The sequence below is a fragment of the Ornithorhynchus anatinus genome, chromosome 4 (assembly GCF_004115215.2).
Source record: "Ornithorhynchus anatinus isolate Pmale09 chromosome 4, mOrnAna1.pri.v4, whole genome shotgun sequence".
In the NCBI taxonomy this organism is placed as follows: Eukaryota; Metazoa; Chordata; class Mammalia; order Monotremata; family Ornithorhynchidae; genus Ornithorhynchus; species Ornithorhynchus anatinus.
The window spans coordinates 101,507,798-101,535,194 of record NC_041731.1 but is presented as its reverse complement, the minus strand read 5'-3'; the positions used below and the strand labels follow the sequence as shown (position 1 = coordinate 101,535,194).

The window sequence follows — 27,397 nt, the reverse complement described above, 5'->3', positions numbered from 1 at the left end:
ATTCTCCATCTCTTTCATGGCTTTCTTTCATATTTCTTCTATCAACACCAACTCACTTGGAGAACTCATTTGCTCCCCTGACTTCATCCTTATGCAGATGATACACAAATCTGCCTCTCCAGCCCTGCTCTTTCTCCTTCTCTTCAGTCCCGTATTTCCTCCTGCCTTCAGAATATCTCTACTTGGATGTTCTTCCGTTACCTCAAACTTAACATGTCAAAAACAGAACTCTCTATCATCCTACCCAAAACCTGTCCTCCCTGTGAATTTGCTATCACTGTAGACCACACCACCATCCTCCCCGTCTCACAAGCCCAGAACCTTGGTATTATCCTCAACTCATCGCCCTCATTTAACCCACATATTCAGTCTGTAACAAAATCCTGTCAGTTCAACCTCCATAAAGACATAAAATCCTTCCTTTCCTCTCCATGCAAATGGCTATTTTAATCCAAGCATTTATCTTATCCCGCTCTGATACTGCATCTGAACTTTCAGTCCAAACTTCACTCTGCTTCCTGGATCGTATTAGGTCCGTATTTCCCCACTCCTTAAGAGCCTCCAGTGGTTGCCCATCCACCTCGGCATCAAGCAGAAACTCTTTACCATTGGCTTTAAACACTGAATAATCTTGCAGCCTTCTACCTTACCTCTCTGATTTCCTACTACAACCTAGTCCACTCTCTTGGATTTGCACCTCTTATTCACTCCACCCTCAGCTCCAGAGCACTTATGTACATAGCCATAATTCATTTATTCATATTAATGTCTGTCTCCCCCTCTAGATTGTAAGCTCCTTGTCAACAGGGAACATGTCTTCCAACTCTGCTATACTGTAATCTCCCAAGCCCTTAGTACAGTTGTCTGCATAGAGTGACCACTCAATAAATATGATATTATTAATTGATTTCCAAATCCAGGAGCAGGGTGGTCTAATAGAAAGAGCACAGGCCTGGGAGTCAGAGGACCTGGGTTCTAATCCCAGCTCCACCATTTGTCTGCTGGGTGACCTTGGACAAGTCACTTCACTTCTCTGGGACTCAGTTACCTCATTTGTGAAATGGGAATTAAGACTATGAGCCCCATGTGGGACAGGTACTGTGTCCAACTGATTAGCTTGTATCTACCCCAGCATTTAGTTTGGTGCCTGGAACATAATGAGCAGCCAAAAAATACCATTAAAAAAAAATTCTTCATTTTTTTCCAAGCAAAATGATCACTTTTGAATATTTCAAACTAATATTTATCAGTCCAAATGTTCTACAAAGTGGGTTAAATTATGTATCCCTTTTAGTTCCAAGAATAAAATTTCATTTTACATATTGGGAAATTTCTATATGACTAGACTGCATCAGCTTTTAGCACCAGTATAGTCTTCTCTCTTCAATACCTGTGATATCTGTCAACATTTAGGTGATGCACCAATATACAAAAGAAATCCTCCTCAACTGGCAGCTAAATTCATTTTATCTCCTAAACCGTAAGCTGGTTATGGGCAGAGAACAAGCCTGCTACTTCTGTTGCACTGTACTCTCCCAAGGTCTTATACAGTGCTCTGGACACAGTAAGCACTCAATAAATACCACTGATTGATCGATTGATTTATCAGTATTTTTGGACAATGATAGAACAGTAGAAAAATCAATTAGATTTTCTGCAACCCAAACAATATCCCTAGACTTTGAGCCCATTGTTGGGCATGGATTGTCTCTATCAGTTGCCGAAATGTACTTTCCAAGTGCTTAGTACAATGCTCTGTACACAGTAAGTGCTCAATAAATACAATTGAATGAATGGAAATAATTAGTTTAGTAGTGATTTTATTGTCCTTTACTTCCAGTTGATGCTTATTTTCTTTGTCAGTATAATGGTGCTTCAAAATCTTGCTAAAATAAAGATAAATTTAGATTGTTGCTCTATTTATGTAAAAAGAAAACCTAAAAACAATGCATCTGGAATTCCCCACTGGTTTGGGCAAATCTCAGAAGTTAGGAAACAATATACCACTTGAATAACAACAAAAAAATGAAGGCTAATGAATGTGTACTTTTATGTTAATATGCAAACTTAGTCACTTCTGAGATAAGATATCTAACCCCTAGCTAGTCAAAGGCACTTCCCATAGTCAGGGGATCCTGGTAAAGTGAGTTAAATATAGCGTGCTGGTGTCAGATCAAGGATTATCAAGTGAAAGCAAACAGTATGAGACTCATTCAAACAAGATTACATCTTTTTCACATACAGTTAAGATATTCTTGACTTGTCTAACATCAGACCCGGTCCAGGTTAAACACCCCAAAAGAAGAAACACTTGAGGAAAACCTAGTGCGTAGATGTAATTCTTAAGTGTTAATTAAGGTAAGGTTTTTGCAGGCTTAATGATCAGGTCATTTTAATTCAGGAAAAAGTCAGGTTAACTTCGATAACTTGGAAATGTATTTTAAGATCCATATAAAACACCTGAATGACAAGAATTGCTGTAACACACTGAATTTTCTTACAATCCAAGGTTTGCTTACTTGCAAACCCTACATTAAAAGGAACTCTTGCCATACTTTTGTAGAGTGTAAGTTCCTTGTGGGTAGGGAACATGTTTGTTGAGTATTGTACTCTCCCAAGTGTTTAGTACAGTGCTCTGAACACAGTGAATCCATAGCATTGATTGACTGATTCAGTTTCTATGCTTGACATAGCAAACACTTTTAAATTTTTAGGCAGATGTCATAGTTGCAGAGCCCTCCCCAGTCTACTGAGATGTACCATACACCCAGCAGATAAGAAAGTGCGGAAATCCAGGAGAATACATTCACTTCACCCCGAAGTTCCTTTCAGGAGACCTGCTGAAAGAGTATGGACCACTAGGTACAGCTACTGACTAACACTAACATTATTACACAAAATATTTTAATGTTGATGATGCGTTCCTATATAAGTGGTCTTGACTTTAAACTACACAGTAGCCGTACAACAGAAAAAATGAAAGGCCACCACATATGCAGTTTGTTCAATCTCCCTCAAAATAATCAACAGGAAGGTGAGCTAGTTAGTACATTAGGAAAACTAAATGCCAGAAAAAAGAGACAGGACTTTAGAGAGAAGAAAATGATTCAATTGCCATCTGAAAAATACCTTGGAAAAACAAAAAAAAATCCTAAAGAAATGTCGGTTAAAGACTCAAAAACTTTGTGAATACAAATAAAAGTTAAAGAAAGATCTAATAAGAATGGGACATCAAATGCAATTAGGGAAGGATCAAGACAAACCTTTACAAACGAAAATGAAAACTGTCAAGGGAATGAGGAAAACATCACAGGGGAGGGAGAGGGAGAGAGACAGAGAGAATGAGTGGGAGAAAGGAAAGTTAAGGAGGGAAAAGTCAGTCATAAGTGGAAAAGATTCGGATAAAGAAAGAAGTCCAAGAACCAGAAGGATGGAGGGAAAGAAAAATAGAGAGAAGGAAGAGTATTCGGGAAAGAAGAAAGGTAAATGAACAGGAAGAACAAGATTGAAAAAAAATTCACATTTGACACACCTCTCTACTTAAGATGCTACATCGGCATTCCATTTACATCCACTTCAAACAAATCCTTCCTCATGATAATTGGCTTTGAGGCTCCCCACCAACTCTTCCCATCTTATACATCCGCTCCCTTCACCTGCTATTCCCCTGCTCACTTTCCTTGACTCAGTCAATCAATCAACAATATTTGTTGAATTCTTAATTTGTGCAGAGCTCTGTACTAAGCAATGGGGAGAGCACAGTAAAGTTGGTAGGCACTATCCCTGCTCTCAAGAAGCTTACAGTCAAAGGATTCTTCCTAAACTAACTTTTCAACTCTTTCTCACTCTTGACTCCTCAGCATCCATCCTCTTGCTCAATATTATTCCTCTGCAACACCCTCCCTCCCCAAATCCAACAGACTACAGCTCAAACCCCCTCTCAGGGTCTCACCTGGAGAGTTTCCAGCACTCTACCAGTCTCGACTATTCATTCATTCATTCATTCATTCAATAGTATTTATTGAGCGCTTACTATGTGCAGAGCACTGTACTAAGCGCTTGGAATGTACAAATCGGCAACAGATAGAGACAGTCCCTGCCCATTGACGGGCTTACAGTCTAACTGGGGAGGCAGACAGAAATAAACAATAGCAATACATAGAATCAAGGGGATGAACATCTCAATAAAACAATAGCAATAAATAGAATCGAGAGGGAGGGAGAGTCAAGCAGAGGCATATCCATTCCATTCCAGCCCGGAAGTGGTGGTTGATGGGCAGAGTTTCCTCGGCTAGTCAAGGCCAGCTCAACTTCAAGCAATACAGAGTTTCTTTATATACTGTTGGATCGGCGACCTAGCTTCACACACGATCGAAGAGCACTAATCACTGCGTATCCTTTAACGAAAACAGCACTGAATTCTACTTGGGATAATTATTAGGCCCTGCCTGGTTCTCCCTATTCTAAGGATCTGGTGGGCAAACACCACTGATAAGCAGGTTAGGAATTCTGACCTGGCTTTTTCCAGGCTCAAGACCTTGACAAACTAAACTTCATGGTAAACAGATAGACAGACCTAGATAGGACAGAACAAAGGAGGGAGGACTATCAACACTTCTACTGTATCTGATGGAAAAATCGGATTTAATCTGCTATTTACATGTTTTTTAATGGTACTTAAGGTTTACTATATGCCAAGCACTGTGATAAGTAGTAATAGTATTTAAGTGCTTAGTGTACACAAAGCAATGATAAGTAGTAATAGCATTTAAGTGCTTAGTGAACACAAAGCAATGTACTAAGCAAAGGGGTGGATATAAAGTAATCAGGTCAGACACAGTCCCTGTCCCACACTAGGTTCACAGTTTAAATCGGGGGAGGAGGACTTAATCTCCATTTAACAGATGAGGTAACTGGGGCACAGAAGTTAAATGACTTGCCAAGACCCATGACCTTTCTACTAGGCCAAGGTGCCTCCCAAATTGATTGTTTATCTTTTTAGCTCTAAAAGGGTAAGCAAATTAAGCCCCTATTGTGATAGCTAGGCACAGATTTTAACTAGGGAGAGTAACACTAGAGGCAGAGGAAGTCAAGGAACAATGCCACAAATACTTTCAGTGGCACCTACTGGAAAACACAGGGGAATTTTGTTCACTTTGGACAAAATCCAGACCTGCGTTGCTATACGCCCATAGAATAAGACCAATCCCATCTGTTCTCTGTTTCCTAGAATCAAAGGCAGGCATGGAACTTTACATGTACACAGCAGTGTTTTAGAAAAATGATCCAGACAGCAGAGTTAAGTGTGGACTGATGAGGGAGACTGGAAGTAGGGAGATGTGTGAGGAGGCTGAATCTGCAGTCGAGCCAGGATGTGACAATTGTCTGGTAAACATAGTGGCTGATTTGGATGGAGGGGATGGAGGGGATGCTGGAGACATTTTGAAGAAAAAACCAAAGGGATTTGCCTATAGACTAGAGACAAAAGGTCGAAAGAAATGAGAAGTTGAGGTTGGTGTCAAGGAGCGGGCTTTAGGGATGGGGACGATGGTAGCATTTTCAGTTATGACGGCAAACTTAAGGATAGGATGTGATTTGAGGGGAAAGATGAAGAGATTAGCTTTCTCCTGTGGGTCCAGTTAGACTGTACATCATTATATATGTCAAGTCACGTAGAGCTCACTGATATTCATGTCAGCTTGTACTATAGACTGCTTTTTAAAAATGAAATTAATGTTTTGAACTTTAATGTAATACACACATGTTTGTGAACCCACATCCCCACACCCTACTGGGAAGAGATCAGCCTATTATCACATCAGTCAATCAATCAATCAATGATATTTATACTGAGCGCTGGGTGTAGAGCACAGCATTAAGTGCTTGGGAGAGTGCAGTAGAACAGATTTAGCAGACAAGTTCCCTGCTCACAATGAGCTTAGATGGGGACATGGACATTAATGTAAATAAATCTCATAAATCCTAAGGAACGAAATAACATGGCGCAGTGGATAGACCACGGTCCTGGGAGTCAGAAGGTCATGGGTTCAAATCCTGGCTTCGCTTCTTGTCTGTTGTGTGGCCTTGGACAAGTCACTTCGCTTCCCTGAGCCTCGGTTACCTCATCTGGAAAATGGGGATTGAGTCTGTAAGCCCCACGTGGGACCAGGACTGTATCCAATCCAATTTGCTTGTATCCACCTCCAGTGTCTAGTACAGTTCCTGGCACATAGTAAGTCCTTAAAAAATACCACAAATATCATTATTATTACTGTCATTATTAAACCTATGCTCAACTGCATATATCTTCATCACCCTATTTATTTTGTTTAATGAAACGTACATCACCCTGATTCTATTTATTTGCTATTGCTTTAATGAGATGTTCTTCCCCTTGACTCTATTTATTGCCATTGTTCTTGTCTGTCCGTCTCCCCCGATTAGACTGTAAGCCCGTCACTGGGCAGGGACTGTCTCTATCTGTTGCCGATTTGTACATTCCAAGCGCTTAGTACAGTGCTCTGCACATAGTAAGCGCTCAATAAATACTATTGAATGAATGAATGAACCTTTTAGGTAGAATTTGAATTAATGATAATGAAATGGAAGTTCCTCCTTCTCACATCCCAGGACCGCTTTCAACTGCGGAGAAGAGTTGAGTGTAGAGTATTAATAATAGTATTTACAGAGTGGCTACTGAGTCCAATACATTGAACAATGCACTTGGGAAGGAAATATAGAAGCGTAAAACATGTTTCCTGCCCACGAGGAGCTCACATTCGATGGGAAGGCAGGTGGGTATAATGCTTAGCCCTGAGCAGGAAAAAAGTGAATTTAACCATGTATAATAATCCCATTTCAAATCTTCCCCCTCAGGTTATATGCTTGCTCAAGAATGGGCCCATCTTCGGTGAGGAGTGTTTGACGAATACAACGATCAGCAGCTTTTCTACATCTCCAGTGAAGGACAGCTCAAAGCAACAAAGTGGTAGCTTTCTGATTTGTTGCCCAGAATTGTAGTCATTCTGTTTTGGGTTGTTAATTTTGAAAACAATTCCTCAACTGTTTTCTCCTTTAGATGATATAATAATGTTGGTATTTGTTAAGCGCTCACTATGTGCAGAGCACTGTTCTAAGCACTGGGGTAGATACAGGGTAATCAGGTTGTCCCACATGAGGCTCACAATCTTCATCCCCATTTTACAGATGAGGTAACTGAGACACTGAGAAGTGAAGTGACTTGCCCACAGCCACACAGCCGACAAGTGGCAGAGCTGGGATTCAAACCCATGACCTCTGGCTCCCAAGCCCATGCTCTTTCCACTGAGCCACGCTGCTTCTCACGCTGATTCTCATAATATGTATGAGAATGGTACATCATGCGGGAAGCAGTGTAGGCCTAGTGGAAAGAGCACGGGTCTGGAATTTAGAGAAGCAGCATGGCTTAGTGGACAGAGCCCGAGCTTGGGAGTCAGAGGTCATGGGTTCTAATCCTGGCTCCCCCACATAGCTGTGTGACTTTGGGCAAGTCAGTTAACTTCTCTGTGCCTCAATGACCTCATCTGTAAAATGGGGATTAAGACTGTGAGCCCCACTTGGGACAACCTGATTAACCTTGTATCTACCCCAGCACTTAGAACAGTGCTTGTCACAAAGTAAGCGCTTAAATGCCATAATTATTATCCAGCACTTAGAACAGTGGTCCAGCATTTAGAACAGTGCTTGGCACATAGCAATCGCTTAACAAATACCATGATTGTTGTTAGAGGATCTGGTTCCAATCCCCGCTCCACCACTTGTCCGATGTGTGACAGTGAGCGAGGCGGTTAACTTCTTTGTGCCTCAGTTACCTCATCTGTAAAATGGGCAAAATAATACCTGTTCTCCTACTGTCCTAATTTTTTTATGTTATTTATTAAATGCTTATTATAGGCCAAACACTGGACTAATCACTGGGTTAAACACACGACAGAGTGGACACAGTCCCCATCACACATGGAGTCCACATCTAAAGTAGGAGGGAGCAGGAGCTAATCCCCATTTTACGGCTGAGGAAAGCGACACCCAGAGATGTCAAGTGACTCACCAAGGTCACAGAGCAGACAAATGTCAGAGACAGCATTAGAACCCAGGTCCTCTGACTCCCAGGCTAGGCTAGGCCAAGCTGCTTAGACTGTGAACCCTATGTGGGACAGGGACTATGTCTGCCATGATTATCTTGTATCTTGTACCACAGTGCTTAGTACAGAACTTGACACATAGTAAGTGCTTAACAAATTCCACAATTATTTCTTTTATCATTAGACTCCTGCGACTCAGTGGCCCAACCAGAAGTGCCACGATGAACTGGTACATTTCAAGACAATCAGATAAACTAGTAGTTCGTAACAGTCATTGAGTGATTGTCTTCACAGTTTATAAAGTCGACTGATTTTGCAACCAGAGGGTGGAAGCGGGGAAGAGGAAAGGGAGGCTTTCTGTGACCCTGAACAGCCTTTACCCCAACCCGTTTCACGGGAATCATCCCCAAAAGAGGAAAGGGAGACTTTCTGTGACCCTGGACAGCTTTTACCCCAACCCGTTTCATGGGAATCAGCCCCAGAGGAAGGGCCCCAGTCCGACTATGAGGTCACTTTTTGAGGGAAAGAGAGTGGGGAAGAGAATTTTAAAATACCCCAATTATGCTCTTGTCCTATTCTCAATTACCTAGGAATTAATAGGAAGTCTTTTGATTATGTCTCTCATATCTCTCCTGGGCCCTTCCTCTGGAGCTGATCTCTGCGGCCGGGGGCAGTAAGGAGAGGCTACCCATGCCCTTCCTCTGGAGCTGATTCCTGGCAGGGGCTGGGGGAAATGCTGCCCAGCACCTTCCTCTGAAGCTGATTCCTGGCAGGGGCTGAGGGAAATGCTAGGCCCTTCCTCTGGAGCTGATTCCTGGCGGAGTTGGGAGAAATGCTGCCCAGGACCTTCCTGTAGAGCTGATCCTTGCAGTGGAAGCAGTGAGGACAGACCGCCCGGGTTTTTCCTCCACAACTGATCCCCATGGCCCTTTCCCCAGGCCCCCCTTTTTTTTTGTATTTTTTGGCATGTGCTAAGCACTTACTATGTGCCAAGCACTGTTCTAAGCTCTGGGGAAGATACAAGATAAACGGGGAGCCCCATGTGCTGTTCACAGTCTTAATCCCTTAATGAGGGAACTGAGGCACAGAGAAGTGAAGTGACTTGTCCAAAATCACACAGCTGATAGGTGGCAGAGCCAGGATTAGAACCCACGACCTCTGACTCTCAGGCCCGTGGTCTTTCCACTAAGCCACGCTGCTTCTCCAGTCTAGAGGGCATTTCTCCAGGAACATCCCTTCCTCCAAAGCTGTTCACCATGGGAGAGGCAGTGGGGAGAGGCCACCTAGACCCTACCTCCAGAGCTGAACCCAATAGTTGAGGCTGGAGAGAGGCCACCCAGGTTCTTCTACTGGAGCTGATCCCCCACTGCAGGGAGCAGCAGGGAGAGGCTGTTAGGTCCTTCTTCTGGGCCCGAACCCCAAAGCAGAGGGTGAGGAAAGGCCACTCAGGTCCTTCTACTGGGGCTGATCCCCTCAACAGGGGGATGTGGGAAGTGGTTGCCCAAGCCCTTCCTCTGGGGCGGATTCCCACACTGTAGGCATCGGGGAAAGGTTACCTAGGTCCTTCTTTTGGGGCTGAACACCAGAGCAGAGGCTGAGGAAAGGCCACCCAGGCTCTTCCTCCGGGCCTGAACCCCACGGCAGTGGGAAGTGGGAAGAAATGACCCAGGCTCTTCTTCCAGGGCTGATCCCCAGAAAGGGGGCAGCAGGAAGAAGCTGCTGTCCAGGCCCTTCTTCCAGGACTGAACCCCACAGCAGGGTTGCAGGAAGAAGCCTCTCAAGCCCTGCCTCTGGGGCTGATCCTCATGGCTGGGAGTAGCTGCAAGTGACCACTGAGGCTCTTACTTTGGGGCTGATCCCCACAGCAGGGGCAGCAGGGAAAGCCTCTTTCTCCGGGGCTGATTCTACATTATAAAACCCAGTTCCTGACACCACACTCATCAACATCTATTGGTCTCTTATGTATCCTAATCCTCCCCTATTTGTTTGTTGCTTTCAACTCTAGGAGCAACTTTATGCCTTTGAAGCTGCTCTCTGGCCTTAGCTTCGTCACGGCTTTCTGCTGTCCTGCTCATCCCTTCAGCCTTGCTCAAACACATCTATTCCTTCCTTCAAAGCCCTCCTAAAGAGCCATTTCCCCAAGAGGGCATTTCCTGATCATTCTCCCCATATTGCTTCTCGTGCCACACTTTCAGCAAACTCCGTAGTCATATCTAAATCTCCTTTGTTTTCGTTATTCAATTTACTTCTATTATTTTTCTTCGGTTGATTCGAGCACATTCATCCTTTTGTTTTTACCGTTTTCCCCGTTTGTTTTCTATGCTTTTCCTAATAATAATAAATCCGGTATTTTTTAAGTGCTTATTATGTGCCAAGCACTATCCTAAGTACTGAGGTAGATACAAGATAAGCAGGTCCCACATGGGGCTCACAGTCTAAATAGCAGGGAGAACAGGAGTTGAATCCCCATTATGCATATAAGGGAAATGAAGCATGGAGAAGTTAAATGACTTGCCCAAAGTCTCACAGCAGGCCTGTGGTCTTCTGACTCTAAGGCCCATGTTCTTCTTACTAGGCCACATTGCTTCATTTGTATCTTCCCCAACCAAAGCAGAGATAAAGCACAGCCTAGGGTAAAGTGCCCAGGCCTGGAAGTCAAGAGACCTACAGTCTAATATTGGTTCTGCCCCTTGCCTGCTGTTGGACCTTGGAAAAGTTAGTTAACATCCCTCTGCCTCAGTTTTCTCATCTGCAGAATGGGGATTAAATACCTGTTCTCCATCCCTCTTGGAATGAGGCCTATGGAAAACAAGGCTGTGTCCCACCTGGTTTTTTTTGTATCTACTGCTATGCTTAATACAGTGCTTGGCACAGAGTAAAAGTTTAAAAATACCGCAAGTATTATTACTGTCATTATTATTATTATGACATCATAGGTAGGTTGAGATTTCACACAAAAATTTGGACCCGGTGATTTCAGTTTAGTTTGAATAAAGACGTGTGGTGGTGCCACGCTCGGTCTGCCAGCCTCCACAAAAAACTATCTGCCTTCTTGATTTGGTTTTCTGAATCCCGGTCAATTCTTGAGTCACTGGACACTTTGCTGCTGCCTAAAGAGCAGAATTTGATTACAGTCTTCACCTTTTTGCCCGTGATTACTGTGCTAAGATTTTCTGGGCTCAGACTGGCAGAAAATCTTGCTCTTGTTCAGATGAATTCTGTCCTAGGGGACTGGTCTTGTACCCTAGTCTCTGAAAGAGCATACAACAAGAACTGTTGATGGAGTACTCTGCACACTGTGAACGTTCAATAAATACCACTGTTTGAGTGACTGACTGACGATTGGCTCAGCAAATGCACTCATCTACTTATGTCATCCCACTGTAGATAGCATAGCCGGGGCAGGCAGAGAGAAATTACGAGCAGACCTGAAAATTAAGACAAACTCAAAGATAAGCCAATGCAGCCTAAAGCAAAATCATGTGAGAGTAGTAATTTTGACTGGGAACAAACCCAGGATTTGTTGAATTATGATGATCATGACAGTGAGGATGATGAACTTGAAGTAGAAGAATATACCACTTTATAAAGTGTAAGTGCAAAGCAAACAAAATATCTTCAAGTGCAAACAAAGCTAGAAAATGGAAGCCAAAGCTTAGAAATACCACAGGAGCAAAGCCTTATTACCAACAGGTCTTTCTCATGGTAACGGACTGGGTGACTACCCCGTGACATGCCAGGGGTAGTCAGGAATCCATTGCAACAGGCAAAAGGGAGCACTGACAGTGAACATGGGCTTGGGCTCAGTAAAACACCACCATTCTTGACAGTCATCTGGAAATTACGCAGAGTGTTTCTATTATGTTGTTCCCTCCCGTACTTAATATAGTCTTCTACACACAGTAAGTGGTCAGTATATACCAGTGATTTATATGCTTGATTTAGCAATCAATCAAACTTATTGAGTGCCGGGCACAGGACAATATACTAAGCGCTTGGGAGACTACAAGAAAGAATTGGGAGACTGCCCTCCCTCCTCAAATCTGCCAAACTAGCTCTCTTCCCCTCTTCAAAGTCTTACTGAGAGCTCACCTCCTCCAAGAGGCCTTCCCAGACTGAGCCCCCCTTTTCCTCTACTCCTCCCCTCCCCATCTCCCCTACTCCCTCCCTCTGCTCTACCCACTTCCCCGCCCCTCAGCACTTGTTTATATTTGTACATTTATTATTCTATTTTATTAGTGATGTATATATATCTATAATTTTATTTATCTATTTTGATGTTATTGATGCCTGTCTACTTGTTTTGTCGTCTGTCTCCCCCTTCTAGACCGAGAGCCCGTTGTTGGGTAGGGATTGTACTTGTTGCCGAATTGTACTTTCCAAGAGCTTAGTACAGTGCTCTGCCCCCAGTAAGTGCTTAATAAATACTTTTGAATGAATGAATGAAACACGTTCCCCGCCCAAAACAAACTTACAGAAGTACACTTGATTTTACAAAAACAGCATTTTGAGACTGTCACTATTTTAAGTAATTAAACCCTAAAGGGAACTCGAATATATTTTCAGGTGTTCATCAGATATTGAAGGTGAATTTGTGATACAGAAGTGTCAAGGAGGCAGCTGTATAATAAAGCTATGCAAAACAGATCAGACTGGATTGTTTGAAAAAGGCTGCAAGTTCATACTAGCAGAATTTCAAACCCTAACATCATCCCTAATGGATATGCAGAGTGTTGAATCTGTAAGTATCCTGAACTCTGGACAGTGATAATGGCCCAGCTGTTTAGGGGGAGGTTGTCCCTTCTCCGGGAAGGTAAAAAGTGAGAGTGAGAGTGAGGCATCTGGGAAATTCATCCAATCTCACATTTTCAATTAATTGCACTGTTCTTTGCATCACGACATTGGTCAGAATTTTAGCAATCTCTCTTTGGATATGTTTGAAGTGTTAGAGAAGTAGCATGGCATAGTGGATAGAGCATAGGCTTGGGAGTCAGAAGGTCATGGGTTCTAGTTCCGCCCCATCTCTTGTCTGCTGTGTGACCTTGGACAATTCACTTCACTTCTTTGTACCTTATTACCTCATCTGTAAAATGGGGATTGAGACTGTAAGCCCCTCATGGGACAGGGACTATGTCCAATTTGATTTGCTTGTATCCACCCTAGTGCTTAGTACAGGGCCTGTCCAGCAGTACAGTATTATTATTATCGTTATTATTCCATGGTTATCTCATCTCTGGTTAATGAAGATTGCTATTCAAGACTGCAGAAACAGCATTCACTGAGAGCAGATATTTGCATTTTCTGGCTTGAGTGGTTTTGGGTGTTAAGTAGATCTGTAACTTGTTTCTGTCCAGGTCATTTTTCCATTTTTGCTCTTTCAAAGTTTTCAGAGTAAGGATCTATAGAAGCAGTGTTGTCTATTGGAAAGAACACAGACCTGGAAGTCAGAGGTCCTGGCTTCCAAACCCAGCTCCTCCATTAGTCTGCTATGTGATCTTGGGCAAGTCACTTAACAAGAATAATTACTATTATGATTATTATTGTTATAATTATTATGGTATTTGTTTAGCACATACTATGTAAGAGTCACTGTACTTAGAGCTGGAGTGGATGCAAACAAATCAGGTTGGTCCCACATGGGGCTTACCCTCTCAATCCCCTTGTTGCGGATGAGGTAACTGAGGTGTAGAAAAGTGAAGTTACTTGCCCAAGATCACACAGCATACAAGTAGTGGATCAGGATTAGAACCCATGTCTTTCTGACTCCCGGGCCCGTTCTCTATCTCTTAGGCCACACTGCCTTTCATGGTCAGTCATATTGTGCGAGCATGAAGCAGTGAGGAGTGGAGGGTAGAATCCCTCAATCAACTTTGCTTCTAAAATGCTGGATGTTTTGTTTCAGACTGAGCAACTTAGAATCAAATAACTTAGAATCAAATAGATCTTTCCAGGAAGATAAAAGACATGCCACCTAGACTGCCGAGAGGAGTCTACGCTTCCCTTGCCCCTTCACTGTTACACCTCTGTCTCAGTAACCGAATTGCCAAGTGGCGGAGAGCGTGTCGTGACAGTCTCAAGAGGACTGCACGTCCTGTTCTGGAGACTAAGGCCCTGTCTTCCCTGAGCTAAACCTGTCCTTGACTACCGGGCTGGGCAGCTGAGGATCTGGGTTGTAGTCTTACCCACCGTATGACCATAGGGAAGTCACTTAATTTCAGTTTCCTCACCTGTAAGGTAGAGATTCGATACCTGTTTCCCCTCCTACTTAAACTGAGAGGTCCCTGTCAGACAGGAACACTGTATGAACTGATTATCTTGTATCACCCCACTGCTTAGTACAGTGCTTGGTGCATAATAAGTGCTTAAATACCACCATTCGCATTATCGATTTTGCAGGGGCTCCCTCACGTTCCACAAAAAGGGCCTACCTTAGACCTGATCCATCCAGGATCACTTGCAGGCTCCCCAGACCCACTCCCAGTCTTGAGCTAGACAAGGAGACCCGAGGCACCAGAAAAACCAAGGCCTCGGTCACCACACGTGAACATTGAGAAACCCCAAGAGATGTACAAACGGGGCCCAGGGCTCAGTTCTCACCTGTGCACTGGCAGCACAGTGACCACAGTGTAGGTGGTCACCCAATCCTCGGCTCATCCAATCCGTGGTCTCCCAATCCCAAGTACCAGGGCAGAACAGTGCCATGTGCTGTCGGCACAGTCGGGCATTCCATTCGTGAGGATGGTATCTGCCACAGCCTTGCCCACATAGGCGTGGAAGCAACACTGCCAATATGGGTGGACCATCACAACCTGAAACAATGGCAAAGACCTAGAAAGGTAAGTCACCAGAAAGCTGGCTGAGTGTGATAGGGTGAAACACAATCTCTCTCTAAAAAAACAAAGGCACTTCAATGACTCAGTGCTTACTACAGTATTTGTGAAGAGGACTATTTAAAACTTTAGCTTTCCATCATTGGATTATTGGCCAGGTTTGGCCACTACTCAAGGATAACTTTAACCACTTCTCCCACTGGATTGGCCTTTCCAGGTGACTGAGTTCTGTACAGCGCAAAACCATCACGCGGAAGCTCCAAACCAACAAAATCGAATGTGCGGACACAGAAGCACTTGGGATGTCATCCGGGATTCAGCTGACTTTAAGAACGGCAAACCCATGGCTGGCCCGCCACCAAAACCTGTCTTTTCCTTGCTGAAGTCTGTCCTCAGAAGAGTCTGTCTGGTGCTTGATACGTCTGGAAGCCTGGCGGTAAGCACGCTCCCTTTATTCACCCCCTCTCAGCTCCATAGCACTTATGTACCTACCTGTAATTCATTTATTCATATCGATGTCTGCCTCCCCCTCTAGTCTGTAAGTCTGCTGCGGGCAGGGATAGTGACTACCAACTCTGCTATATTGTTCTCAACCAAATGCTTAGTACAATGCTCAGCACACAGTAAGTGCTCGATAAGTATGATTAATTGATTGATTGTAAGACTACCCAAACCAAATTTTTAGTCAGGATCCATGGGGGCTGGAAAAATGACCTATAGGAGCTTGTCTCAGCCACAAGTGACATGAACAGCTGCCCCTTAAGACCCTCTTCTTTCCCCCCTCCCCACCATCATACCCTTAAAAGTGTGTTGTGAAGCCTCAGTCCTCTCCAGTACCTGCATTGAAGGTCACCCTGGCTTTAGGCTGGCCCTGAGGACAGGTCAGGGTGAAACGAGAAGGTCCTGGCTCTCTTTCCCCTCTCCATGACAAGACTCGGTGGCTTCTTCCTCATAAACTCAGATGAGGGGAACCTCAAATCTCAGGAAACCCAGTTCCTTGAGGTGGTCAGCCCCAGAACAAGAAGCAGAGCTGTCTAGTGGGAAGAGCATAGGCCTGGGAGTCAGAAGGACTTGAGTTCTGATCCTGGCTCTTAACACCATGCCTCCTGTGTGACCTTGGGCAAGTCACTTAATTTCCCTGTGCTTCATCTGTAAAATGGGATTTAAGACTGTAAGCCCTCTGTAGGACAGAGACTGTGTCTAACCTGATTAACTTGTATCTACCCCACCGTTTAATACGGAGCCTGTCATATAATAAGCCCTTAACAGACACCATTTATTTTTAAAAAATGCATAGTCGGTGCAGAAAGGAGGACAAGGAAGAACTGAGGGCTGAGTCAGGATGCCCGCTCCTCTCCGTCCAAACTGCCGCCACGTTAATACAATCCCTCATCCCATCCCACGTGGATTACTGCAGCAGCCTCCTTGCTGATCTTCCGGGCTCCTGTCTCTCCCCACTCCAATCCATACTTCACTCTGCTGCCCGCATCGTTTTTCTACAAAAATGCTCAGGACATGTTTCCCCACTCCTCAGGAAATTCCAGTGGTTGCCCATCCACCTCCACATCAAACAAAAAGTCCTCACCATTGGCTTTAAAGCAGTCAATTCGCCTTGCCCCCTCCTACCTCACCTCGCTACTCTCCTACTACAACTCAGACCGCACACTTCATTCCTCTAATGCTAACCTTCTCGCTGTGCCTCAGTCCGATCGTTCTCTCCGCTGACCATTTGCCCAAATCTTGCCTCTGGCTTGCAATGCCCTCCCTCCGCAAATCCCACAGACAATTACTCTCCCCCCACTTCAAAGCCTTATCGAGGGCACATTTCCTTCAAGAGGCCTTCCCTGACTAAGCCCTCCTTCCCTCTTCTCCCACTTCCTTCCGTGTCACCGGATTTGCTCCCTTCATTCATCCCCTTACCCGTACAACCGCGAAGCAGCATGGCTCAATGGAAAGAGCCCGGGCTTGGGAGTCAGAGGTCGTGTGTTCTAATCCCAGCTCCGCCACTTGTTAGCTGTGTGACCTTGGGCAAGTCACTTCACTTCTCTGTGTCTCAGTTACCTCATCTGTAAATGGGGAGTAATAGTAGTGAGCCCCACGTGGGATAACCTGATCACCTTGTATCCCCTCAGCGCCTAGAACAGTGCTTTGCACATAGTAAGCGCTTTACAAATACCATCATCATCATCCCTTGTGTATATATCTGTATTGTATTTATTTGTATAAATGTCTATCTCCTCCCGCCTCATTTTTGGCCGGGACCGTGTTTGTGTATTGTTGTATTGTGCTCAAGTGCTTAATACAGTACTCTGCACACAAGTAGAGCTCAGTGAACGCAACTGAATGAAAGAGTGAAGGCCTCTATGAGGAGATGTGATTTTAGTAGGTCTCTGAAGGAGGACAGAGTGGAGGCCTACCAGAGTTAAGGGGAGAGAATACCACTAGGCCAGAGGGAGAATGTCATGGGCTAATGGATAGTCCACGAGGCTGAGAGTAAGAAGGTCACGGGTTCTAATCCCAGCTCTGCCACTTTTCTGCTATGTGACTTTGGGCAAGTCATTTTACTTCTCTGTGCCTCAGTTCCATCATCTGTAAAATGGGGATTGAAACTGTGAGCCTCAGGTGGGCCAGGGACTGTGTCCAATCTCATTTATTTGTAACCAGCCCAGTGCTTAAACCAGTGCCTGGCACACTATAAGCACTTAAATGCCATCATTATTGTGATTATGTGGGGCAAGGGGTCAGCTCAGAGATGGGTGAAACTGAGGAAAAGTAAGAAAGTTGGAATTAAAGGATCGGAATGAGTTCTAGTAGATCATCTAGGTAAAGTAGGAAGGGGAGATGTGATTGAGTGTTTCAGAGCTGATGGTAACTATACATGTGTAAATCAGTATCAGTTTGTAGTGCCCTTTTCCTGACCTCCCTCAGGCAGGCCCTACTCCACTGGAAGACACTAGAAGAACAATAATAATGTTGGTATTTGTTAAGCGCTTACTATGTGCAGAGCACTGTTCTAAGCGCTGGGGTAGACACAGGGGAATCAGGTTGTCCCACGTGGGGCTCACAGTCTTAATCCCCATTTTACAGATGAGGTCACTGAGGCCCAGAGAAGTTAAGTGACTTGCCCACAGTCACACAGCTGACAAGTGGCAGAGCCGGGATTCGAACCCATGACCTATGACCCCAAAGCCACGCTGCTTCACAATCCTGACCTCTAGGATGAATCAAGCTAAGCATTTTATAGATTTTTCCAAACTAAATGAATACCATGATATCAGCATAATGTTTTTAATTCTGCATTCAGAGACAACCGCTCCACAGGGTAGGGTGTGGCTAGTTAATCTCCAACAAAGCCAACCTCTCCTTAAACAGATTCCTGCAGTGGCCTTGGAACTGACCCACATCCCTTAATTCTATCAGTTTTATAGTGCCTAACGCACCCGGTAACTTTGTAATAGCATAATCTTTCATTTTGAACCATTATGGACAAATGCGTCAAAAACTCTAGCTAAAAGGTTGAATCTGTCTGTGGGGGGGTGAATTTTCCATTCTCAAAGATGTTTCATGAATTTACTCCTGCCAGTACTTATGCACTTTAGCAGGAATATCAAATTACAATTCTACAGCCATGGTTACTAGGCTTGGCACACTTGAAAATTTTATTTGTGCTCTTCTTCTCCCAGAAAAGAGATCGCCTGAAACGAATGAATCAGGCAGTCCAGTTCTTCCTGCTGCAAACTATTGAAGAAGGTTCCTAATGAAACCTAATGAAAAGAGCACAGGCCTGGGAGTCAGAGGACTTGGGTTAATGATAATAATATTAATTGTGGTATTTGCTAAGTGCTTACTAAGTGCCAGACATTTTTCTAAGCACTGGCGTGGATGCAAGCAATTGGGCTTGGACGCAGTCCCTGTCCCTCATGGGGCTCAAAGTCTTAATCCTCATTTTACAGATGAGGTAACTGAGGCAAAGAGAAGTGAAGTGACCTGCCCAAGGCCACACAACAGAAAAGTGGCAGAGTCAGGATTAGACCTCATGACCTTTGACTCCCAAGCCCATGTTCTATCCACTACACCATGCTGCTTCTTTGGTTCTATCTCGGCCCTGCCTCTTGTCTGCTGTGTAACTTTGGAAAAGTCACTAAGCTTCCCTTTGCCTCAGTTACCTCATCTGTAAAATGGAGATTAAAACTATAGCCTCACTTGAGACATAGACTGAGTCCAACCTGATTGTCGTGTACCTACCCCAGTGCTTAGCACATAGTAAGCACTATACCATTTTTAAAAAATACCCTGCCTGAAAATCAGAGTGGCTAAATGACTTTCAATGCTCTTTCCAATTTAAGAGACTAAAAAGGGTCCTTTCATGCACAAATCCAACTAGGTCACTTGGATTCAGTCCATCCCAGGGTTCCCACAGGAGAAGATTTTGCTCACGGCCAGAAGATCTGGGGGCATCCCACCAGCCCAAGTCATCCTACACAGAGATGTAATCAAAGAGAAAAAAATTTCAAACCCAAAGATTCTATAGACTAGAGGCAGTTGATTCTTTCATGAGATGAGTAGCTGAGGGGGGCAGTTGGGCAAGCAAAGGCTACAGGGTCTGAGCAATTTAACATGAAATTTTAGATTCACCTAGAATGACAATAATTATGACTGTGGAATTTCTTTAGCCCTACTATGTGCCAATCCCTTTAGTGTTGGTATTTGTTAAGCGCTTACTATGTGCCGAGCACTGTTCTAAGCGCTGGGGTAGATACAGGATAATCAGGTTGTCCCACGTGAGGCTCACAGTTAATCAGTTAATCCCCATTTTACAGATGAGGTAAGTGAGGCACAGAGAAGTGAAGTGACTTGCCCAAAGTCACACAGCTGACAAGCGGCAGAGCCAGGATTCAAACTCATGACCTATGACTCCCAAGCCCGGGCTCTTGCCACTGAGCTACGCTGCTTCTCTACTGAGTGCTGAGTGAATCCCTTTACTGAGTGCTGGGGTAGATACAAGATCATCAGATCAGATACAGTGAGCATCCCACCTGGGTCCCATCCTACAGTCTAAAGAGAATGGAGTACAGATATTGCTTCCCCATTTTATAGATGAGGAGACTGAGGCACAGAGAAGTGAAATGACTTGCCCAAGGTCACAGAGTGGGAAAGTGGCAAGTCTGGGATTAGGACCCAGATCTTCTGATACCCAGGCCCAGGCTTTTTCCACTAGACTACATTGCTCCATACAGAATTAAACTTGAGGAAGCCTAGAAGAGAGGTGGGACACAGCCCGATGGATGAAGGAGAGGACTGAGGTGGAAAGGGGTGGGAGCTGGGGAGAAGAATTAGAAGTCGAAAGGGGTGGGAGTTGGGGAGAAGAATTAGAAAGGGGATTTAGTCAATGACTAAAGACTAATTGAGAAGCAGCATGGCCTAGTGGAAAGAGAATGGGCCTGGGAGTCAAAGGACCTGGGTTCTAATACCATCTCTGCTACTTGTCTACTGTGTGATCTCGGGCAAGTCACTTGACTTCTCTGTGCCTCAGTTTCCTCATTTGCAAAATGGCAACTCAGTACCTGTTGTCCCTCCTACTCAGACTGGGAACCCCATGAAGGCCTGATTATTTTAAACCCACCCCAGCGATTAGTGCAGTGTTTGGCACATGGTAAAAACACTTTGAAAATACCATAAAAAAGTGAGGGAAGCAACAACAACAGAAGTCCTGCCCATTTTGGTCCGACCTCAATGGTGAAATAGTCGCTTTGCCTAATTGCTTCTTTGAAGCTTCCTTTTACTAAATGACCCTCCCGATGCATTTGACCCTAAATAAACAGGGAACGGTATTTGACTGAGAAAAGGTGTAACTAGAAAATGAAGGACCATTACTGAATCAGATCGGTGATCTACCCAGCCCTGTTTTCTGCCTTTAATAATGGCTACAAAGAGTGCTTGGAACTAAAAGCATGATGGTTGTCCTGGTTCCATCCATTCTAAAGTTAATGATATGCCATTTAACATCCAAGCGCTTAGTACAGTGCTCTGCACATAGTAAGCGCTCAATAAATACTATTGAATGAATGAATCCCTAATTTGTCCTTGAAATAACCCCTTTTGAATCTAGACTTTCTTCTAACCCTTCCCTTGTGTACACCATTATAAACCTCTCATCCCTGAATGTACAAATCTAAGTCTTCCGTGAACTCATTGATCATTTTTGCCCCAATAATTTACTGTGGGAATGACAAGTCCACTTTCCTCTGTATGAGCTTGAGAGCCCTGGGAGAACCTTTGCTGAAATTTTTGCACCCAGTTCCCATTGGCTATTCTGTCTTGCATAATTTGCAATCACTTCAGAACACATCAAGTGCATCAATTCTAGAATAATGCAATGAGAGCTGCTTTTAGCATTTTCAAAAATAAGTTTTTTTGGATGAAATTTGGGCTCAGTTTTCCCCGCTCCATCTGGGTGGCTTCTGGAAACACTCCTCTGGGGTCAGGGATGTAGCCAACTTTTCCCTGGTCCTTCCCAATTCCTAGCTGCAACCAAAGAAAGGTGCAACCTTTATCTGGAGCCGAAGGGAGCTGAAATGCAACCTCTACAGAGGAAGGCTCCTTGCCCCAACAATACCTCTCCCCACTTTTAAAGCTTCACTGAAAGCACATCTTCCCCAAGACGCCTGCCGTCTTTCCCTCATTTTCTCTTCCATTCACTTCTGCATGGCCCTTAGACTTGGATTTCCTCCCTTTATTCATTCAATCGCATTTATGGAGACCTTACTGTGTGCAGAGCACTGTACTAAACACTGGGGAGAGTACAATACAACAATAAAGTCATATTCCACGCCCACAATGAGCTCACAGTGTAGAGTTGGGGAGACAGTCATCAATACAAGTAAATAAAATTACAAATATGTCCATAAGTGCTTTGGGGCTAGGAGGGGGAAAGAGCAAAGAGATTTAAAAAATGACAGATATGTACATAAGTGCTTTGGGACTGGGTGAGGGGAAGAGCGAAGGGAGCAAGTCAGGGGGATGTAGAAGGGAGTGGGAGTTGAGGAAAAGTGGGGCTTGGTCTGGGAAGGCCTCTTGGAGATGTGCTTTTGATTAGGTTTTGAAGTTGGGGAGAGTGGTTGTCTGTCAGATTAGAGGAGGGAGGGCATTCCAGGCCAGAGGCAGGACACGGCCGGGGGTCGGCAGTGAGATAGGTGAGTTTGAGGCACAGTGAGAAGGTTAGCACTGGAGGAGTGAGGTGTGCGGGCTGGGTTATAGTAGGAGAGTAGTGTAGCGAAGTGAGGTAGAAGGGGGCAAGATGATGGAGTGCTTTAAAGCCAATGGAGAGGAATTTTTGTTTGGATGGGCAAGCACTGGAGTTTTTTTGAGGAAGGAGGTGACGTCCTGAACATTTCTGTAGCAAAATGATCCAGGGAGCAGAGTGAAATGTGGACTGGAGTGGGGAAAGACAGGAGGCTGGGAGGTCAGCAAGGAGGTTGTTGCAGTAATCTAGGAGGGATAGGGTCAGTGATTGTATTAATGTAGTAGAAGTACGGATGGAGAGGGAAGGACAGATTTTAGCGGTTCATTCGTGTCTCCCTCAGCCACACTGCACTAATGTACATATCCATAATTTATTTATTTACATTTATGTCTACCCCTTCAGACAGTAAGTTTGCTGCGGGCAGGGAACATCTCTACCAGCGCTGCTATACTGTGTCCGCCCAAGCACTTAGTACAGCGTTCTAGACTATAAGCTCATTGTGGGCAGGGAATGTTTCTCTTATACCATTATATTGTACTCTCCCCAATGCATAGTACAGTATCCCGCACACAATAAATACAAGGGGCTGATTGTTCAGCACACGGCAAGCTCCCAGTAAATATGATTGATTGATTGCCCACTGAGCCATTTCCTTCTTTTAGGGGGGGAGTGTATATTCATTCAATGGTATTTATTGAGCGCTTACTGTGTGCAGAGCACTGTACTAATTGCTTGTATTTAGTGTACAGCAAAAGAATGGCCCAGTACCAGGAAGTCAGGGGCGGAAGCCCAATCAATACCCACCTAGAAAAATACGGTACTGGATTGACTTTTATATACCACACCAAAGAGCTAATTTCTTAAAAGTAACTACCACGATATAATTCTAATCTAGGAGGCATATTCACGACTCCTTCGGATGCAGCATCAGTGAGTGGCCTTATCGATGCTTTTAGTGGACTTTCATCACAAAGTGGAAATTTCTCTCAACGGTCTACCCAGGTCTGATTTTCAAATAAATTGCTTGGTTTTCTACTGAAGAGAATTAAAGTAGCAGGGATTTTAGGGAGTCATTTTAAGTTAAATAGAAGCTTCAGTCCTTAAATCAGAAATTGTCCCTGGAATTCAATCCTATCTAGTGAAACTGGGAAATTAATATTAGAAAATGAATATTATACTTCATGGACAGTGGTGTTCAGGAACACACTCCACTAGGGATAGTTGTAGTTTCAAACCATGTTTCCAATAGCAAAATAATAATATTACAGATGGCATTTATTAAGCACTTACTCTGCTCCATTTGGTGTGCTAAGCACTGAGTTAAGCTCTGAGCATGAGCTCAGACTACGGTTGTTTCAGTGACCATCTCCAAGGAAGACCTTGTTAAACGAGGGCTCTGATAATTAGAGAAACAGTGTAGCCAGACTCTCCGATAGGCACCTCGCCGTGACGTCTTTCATCGTAAACCAGATGAGCCGTGGTCCAGTCCCACTTTGGAAGCAAGAACTTTCACGGAGGAATTAATTATGGAGGTAGCACTTCTCCCGGGGTCCTCACACTCTCTCGGCCCTGCCAATCATATTCCCACTGGGGGAGTTGCAGTGGGTGCAGTAAGCGTAAGTGGGCAGATAAGCAGCACATTGTGAAGCAGTGTGGTCTGATGGGTAGAGCACAAGCCTAGGAGTCAGAAGGACCTGGCTTCTAATCCCAGCTCTACCATTTGTCTGCTATGTGATCTTGGACAAGTCACTTCCCTTCTCTGTCCCTCAGTTACCTCATCTTTAAAATGGGCATGTAGACTGTGAGCCCCATTTGGGACAGGGACTGTCTCCAACTGACTGCCCCAGTGCTTAGTACAATGCCTGGCACATAGTAAGCACTTAGCAAAAACCATTAAAAAAAGTGCACACAAAAAAATTGCGTCCAATACCAATGATGGCTAAAGTGACTTCAGCATAATGCTACTGCTACCCAGAAGCGCCATAGACTGGCAAGTGGTGGCCAGTGTGACCACCTCAGTGGCCAACGATTTTCCAGATTTCTGCTGGGCCTGTCCACCACACGAGACCAACCATTAGGGTGGGTTTTTAGTCAGAAGCCTTTAGCATCGTTTCCCAGCCCGAGGTGGTAATCCCCTACTTCTGACCGCTTCGCCATCTCTCCCAACCCTCCCACCCCCACTGGCGTGAGATGATCAGCGGTACTGGAAGAATGGCATTGAGGAAGTTACTCTCCCACATGCAACTATAAAATGGCAAAAACTGGGTCAGGAGGTGGCCCTCAAATTTTAATTCTTAAAGGAAGCTTTGGGGCCAACTTACCAACAAAGAAACTTCTCGAGAACTGACTCAGAAGATTAACTTTTGCCCTGCCTTTGATTTAAAGCACTTTCTCCTCCTAGATTATCCTATTTTCTTCTTCTCCTCTCCATATTATTTAAGAGGAAAAGGCACCTTGCTGAACAAACACATGTAGAGTTCTCCATTATGATAGAAACACAGAGTTCCATGAGAAGAAAGCTAAAGAGAAAACACAGGCAAAAATACATTGACTATCTTTGGCAGGTCCTTTGATATTTAATTTAGTCCATCAGTAAGATGATTTATCGAGTGCTTACTGTGTGCAGAGCATTACTAAGAAAGCCGGAGAGTACAACAAAATTAGTAGACAATGATCCTTGCGTTCGAGAAAATTACAGTCAAGTGGAGGAGATGCCAAAATAAATTACAGGTAGGAGGAAGCAATGGAATACCATAGCATTTATGTACCTTAGCTCCAGGGGGCAAGTATCCAAATGGTTTGGTAATCCGGGAGTGCTGGTTCTAGGGCTGTTGATTTTCAGGCTGGAATAAACAAACGTCTTTCTATCAATAAGCAACTTGAAGGAACTTCTCTTTAAAACATAGCAACAACTGTTTCTCAGCAGCAGTTCTCAGGAGAGAAACACTCCTCGTCTCCCCAGTTTGCGTGTCATAGTGAAAGGAAAGGAGACAGATGGGCAAAACACTGGGTTCATTCCAACATGAAAAGGGGAAGTCGATCTTAAAATGGGTAATGGAGGGAAATACGGTAGTTCTGTCGGTCTTCAAATTGATTTGAAAATATTTCTTCCGGTATTTTAGGTGGGAACTTGGACTTAGAGTATTCAATCGGCTGCACAAATCCTAACCCTGACAGTGACTTCGCCCACATCGGACCCTATGGTGCCCCCACTGACCGTGACTCCTCGCATGAATAAAGACACAGAAATCTTCCCCAGTCCAATGGCTGTTTACGCTGAAGTTAGTCAAGGGTTTTTGCCTGTTCTTGGAGCCAAAGTGATCGCAATTATTGAACCCCAACGTGGAAAAATAGTTACTTTGAAGCTTTTTGATAATGGGGCAGGTAATTATGACACATCTTAACATTGCATATTTTCTTCAAGAAGCCTTCATGATCATCAGTGTTATCGTATTTTCCCAAGAACATTCTCTTTCAGTGAAATGTCTTGACGTGATTTTGGACTGTAATAATAACGATGGTATTTATTAAGTGCTTTCTATGTGCCAAGTCCTGTGTAGATATGGCAAGGCTGAGTGCCTAGGTCTTTTCTTGTACAACTCAGAAGATTGATCTTTCCACTCCCTATCAGCTGCTCAGAGTCTCTCTGGGTGGCACGGGCACATCCACCTCCCCTCCTCCAGGGACCGGAGTGGTGGCCAAGTTTTCAGGTGAGCCTGGGTCTTTCAGTTCGGGAAGCAGTCAGGGACTTTGGTAAGAAGAAGTGCTCAAGGTGGAGCTTCTGTTCTTTGAAAGCCCACTCTTCGTCCCCTAATTAATGAGATGAATGAATCAATCATTGAGATGAATGAATCAATCAATAGTATATATTCAGAGCTTACTCTCTACAGAGCTCTATGCTAAACCCTTGGGAGAGTACAACATAACAGGCTTTATAGATATGTTCCAGATCTGGCTGAGAACCCACAGTTTCACCTCCCCCTCCACTTTTTTAGTAGATGTGCCACACTGAGGTAGATGAAGGTGAATGGGTTGGACACTGTTCCTGTCCCACCTGGGGCTCACAGTCTTAATCCCCATTTTACAGAGGAGTGAACTGAGACATATTCATTCATTCAATAGTATTTACTGAGTGCTTACTATGTGCAGAGCACTGTACTAAGTGCTTGGAATATATAATTCGGCAACAGATAGAGACAATCCCTGCCCACTGATGGGTTTACAGTCTAATCAGGGGGAGAGATAGAGTTTTGGGGGTTTTCTAATGATATTTGGTAAGCACTTACTTTGTGCCAGGGAGTTCTTCTAAGTACTGGGGTAGAAACAAGCTAATCAGGCCGGACACAATCCATGTTCCATATGGGGATGACAGTCTTCATCCCCATTTTACAGATGAGGTAACTGAGGCACAGAGAACAGAAATGACTTGCCCGAGGTCACATAGCAGACAAGTGGCCGATCAGAATTAGAACTCATTACCTTCTGATTCCCAGGCCTGTGCACTATCCTCCAAGCCATGCTTCTCAAGACACTTCTAAAGGCATTTCTGGCACCCTGAATTGTTACCACTCTTTAAATGGATTAAACCTAGTTCTATTTCACCTCCTTCCCCTTTCTTAACAACTGGGATGGATTTTTCCCAAGTAGGGCTTTCTGTATTTAAGACAATAAGGGATTCATCCTGGAACTGTCTCCTCCCACACACAAAAACATACCCATTGTAATTTTCTTTACCAGTAGCAGGCCTGATCTGAAGATATTCAATTTGGACCCTGGTGTCCCTCTGAGGAGCCCAAGAAAACTCAATCTGTTTCTCCGGGGCTAAATTCTGGATTATGAAATGGGAGGCCCCCATGTGTTTTGCATTTAGTTTGCCTAGGTCTACAAGGACCACCCTGTCAATTCTCAGGCCCTTGAAACTCCTTGTTTGCAGGGATCATGACTACCAACTCTATTGGATTGTACTCTCCCAAGAGCTGAGAACAGTGCTCTACGGTCAAGCAATACCATTGATTGATTGACAGTGCTCTGCGCTCATTCGATTCCATTGATTGACTGAACTATCAAGATACATTTCATCTGCTTGGCCACTTCTGATTTCTGTCTTCTTGATGCCTCCTCAACTACTCACCATCACTTCAGTCACAAGTCCTAGGCCACAAATGTGGAAGAGAAGGTCAGAGAGAGGCCCTTCCCTCCCCTCG

The 27,397-nt window shown here is 44.3% G+C and overlaps 1 protein-coding gene across 1 annotated transcript in view; it reads left to right on the top strand.

Moving 5' to 3' along the window:
- Positions 1–27,397, top strand: part of LOC114811263 (calcium-activated chloride channel regulator 4-like) — a 36,681-nt gene that overhangs the window by 4,586 nt on the left and 4,698 nt on the right. Inside the window, exons 3-7 of the mRNA XM_039911977.1 lie at positions 12,687–12,861; positions 15,168–15,386; positions 18,634–18,700; positions 23,089–23,195; positions 25,334–25,577. Of these exons, the coding sequence (XP_039767911.1) occupies positions 12,687–12,861; positions 15,168–15,386; positions 18,634–18,700; positions 23,089–23,195; positions 25,334–25,577 (812 nt within the window). The remainder of the gene's footprint in view (positions 1–12,686; positions 12,862–15,167; positions 15,387–18,633; positions 18,701–23,088; positions 23,196–25,333; positions 25,578–27,397) is intronic.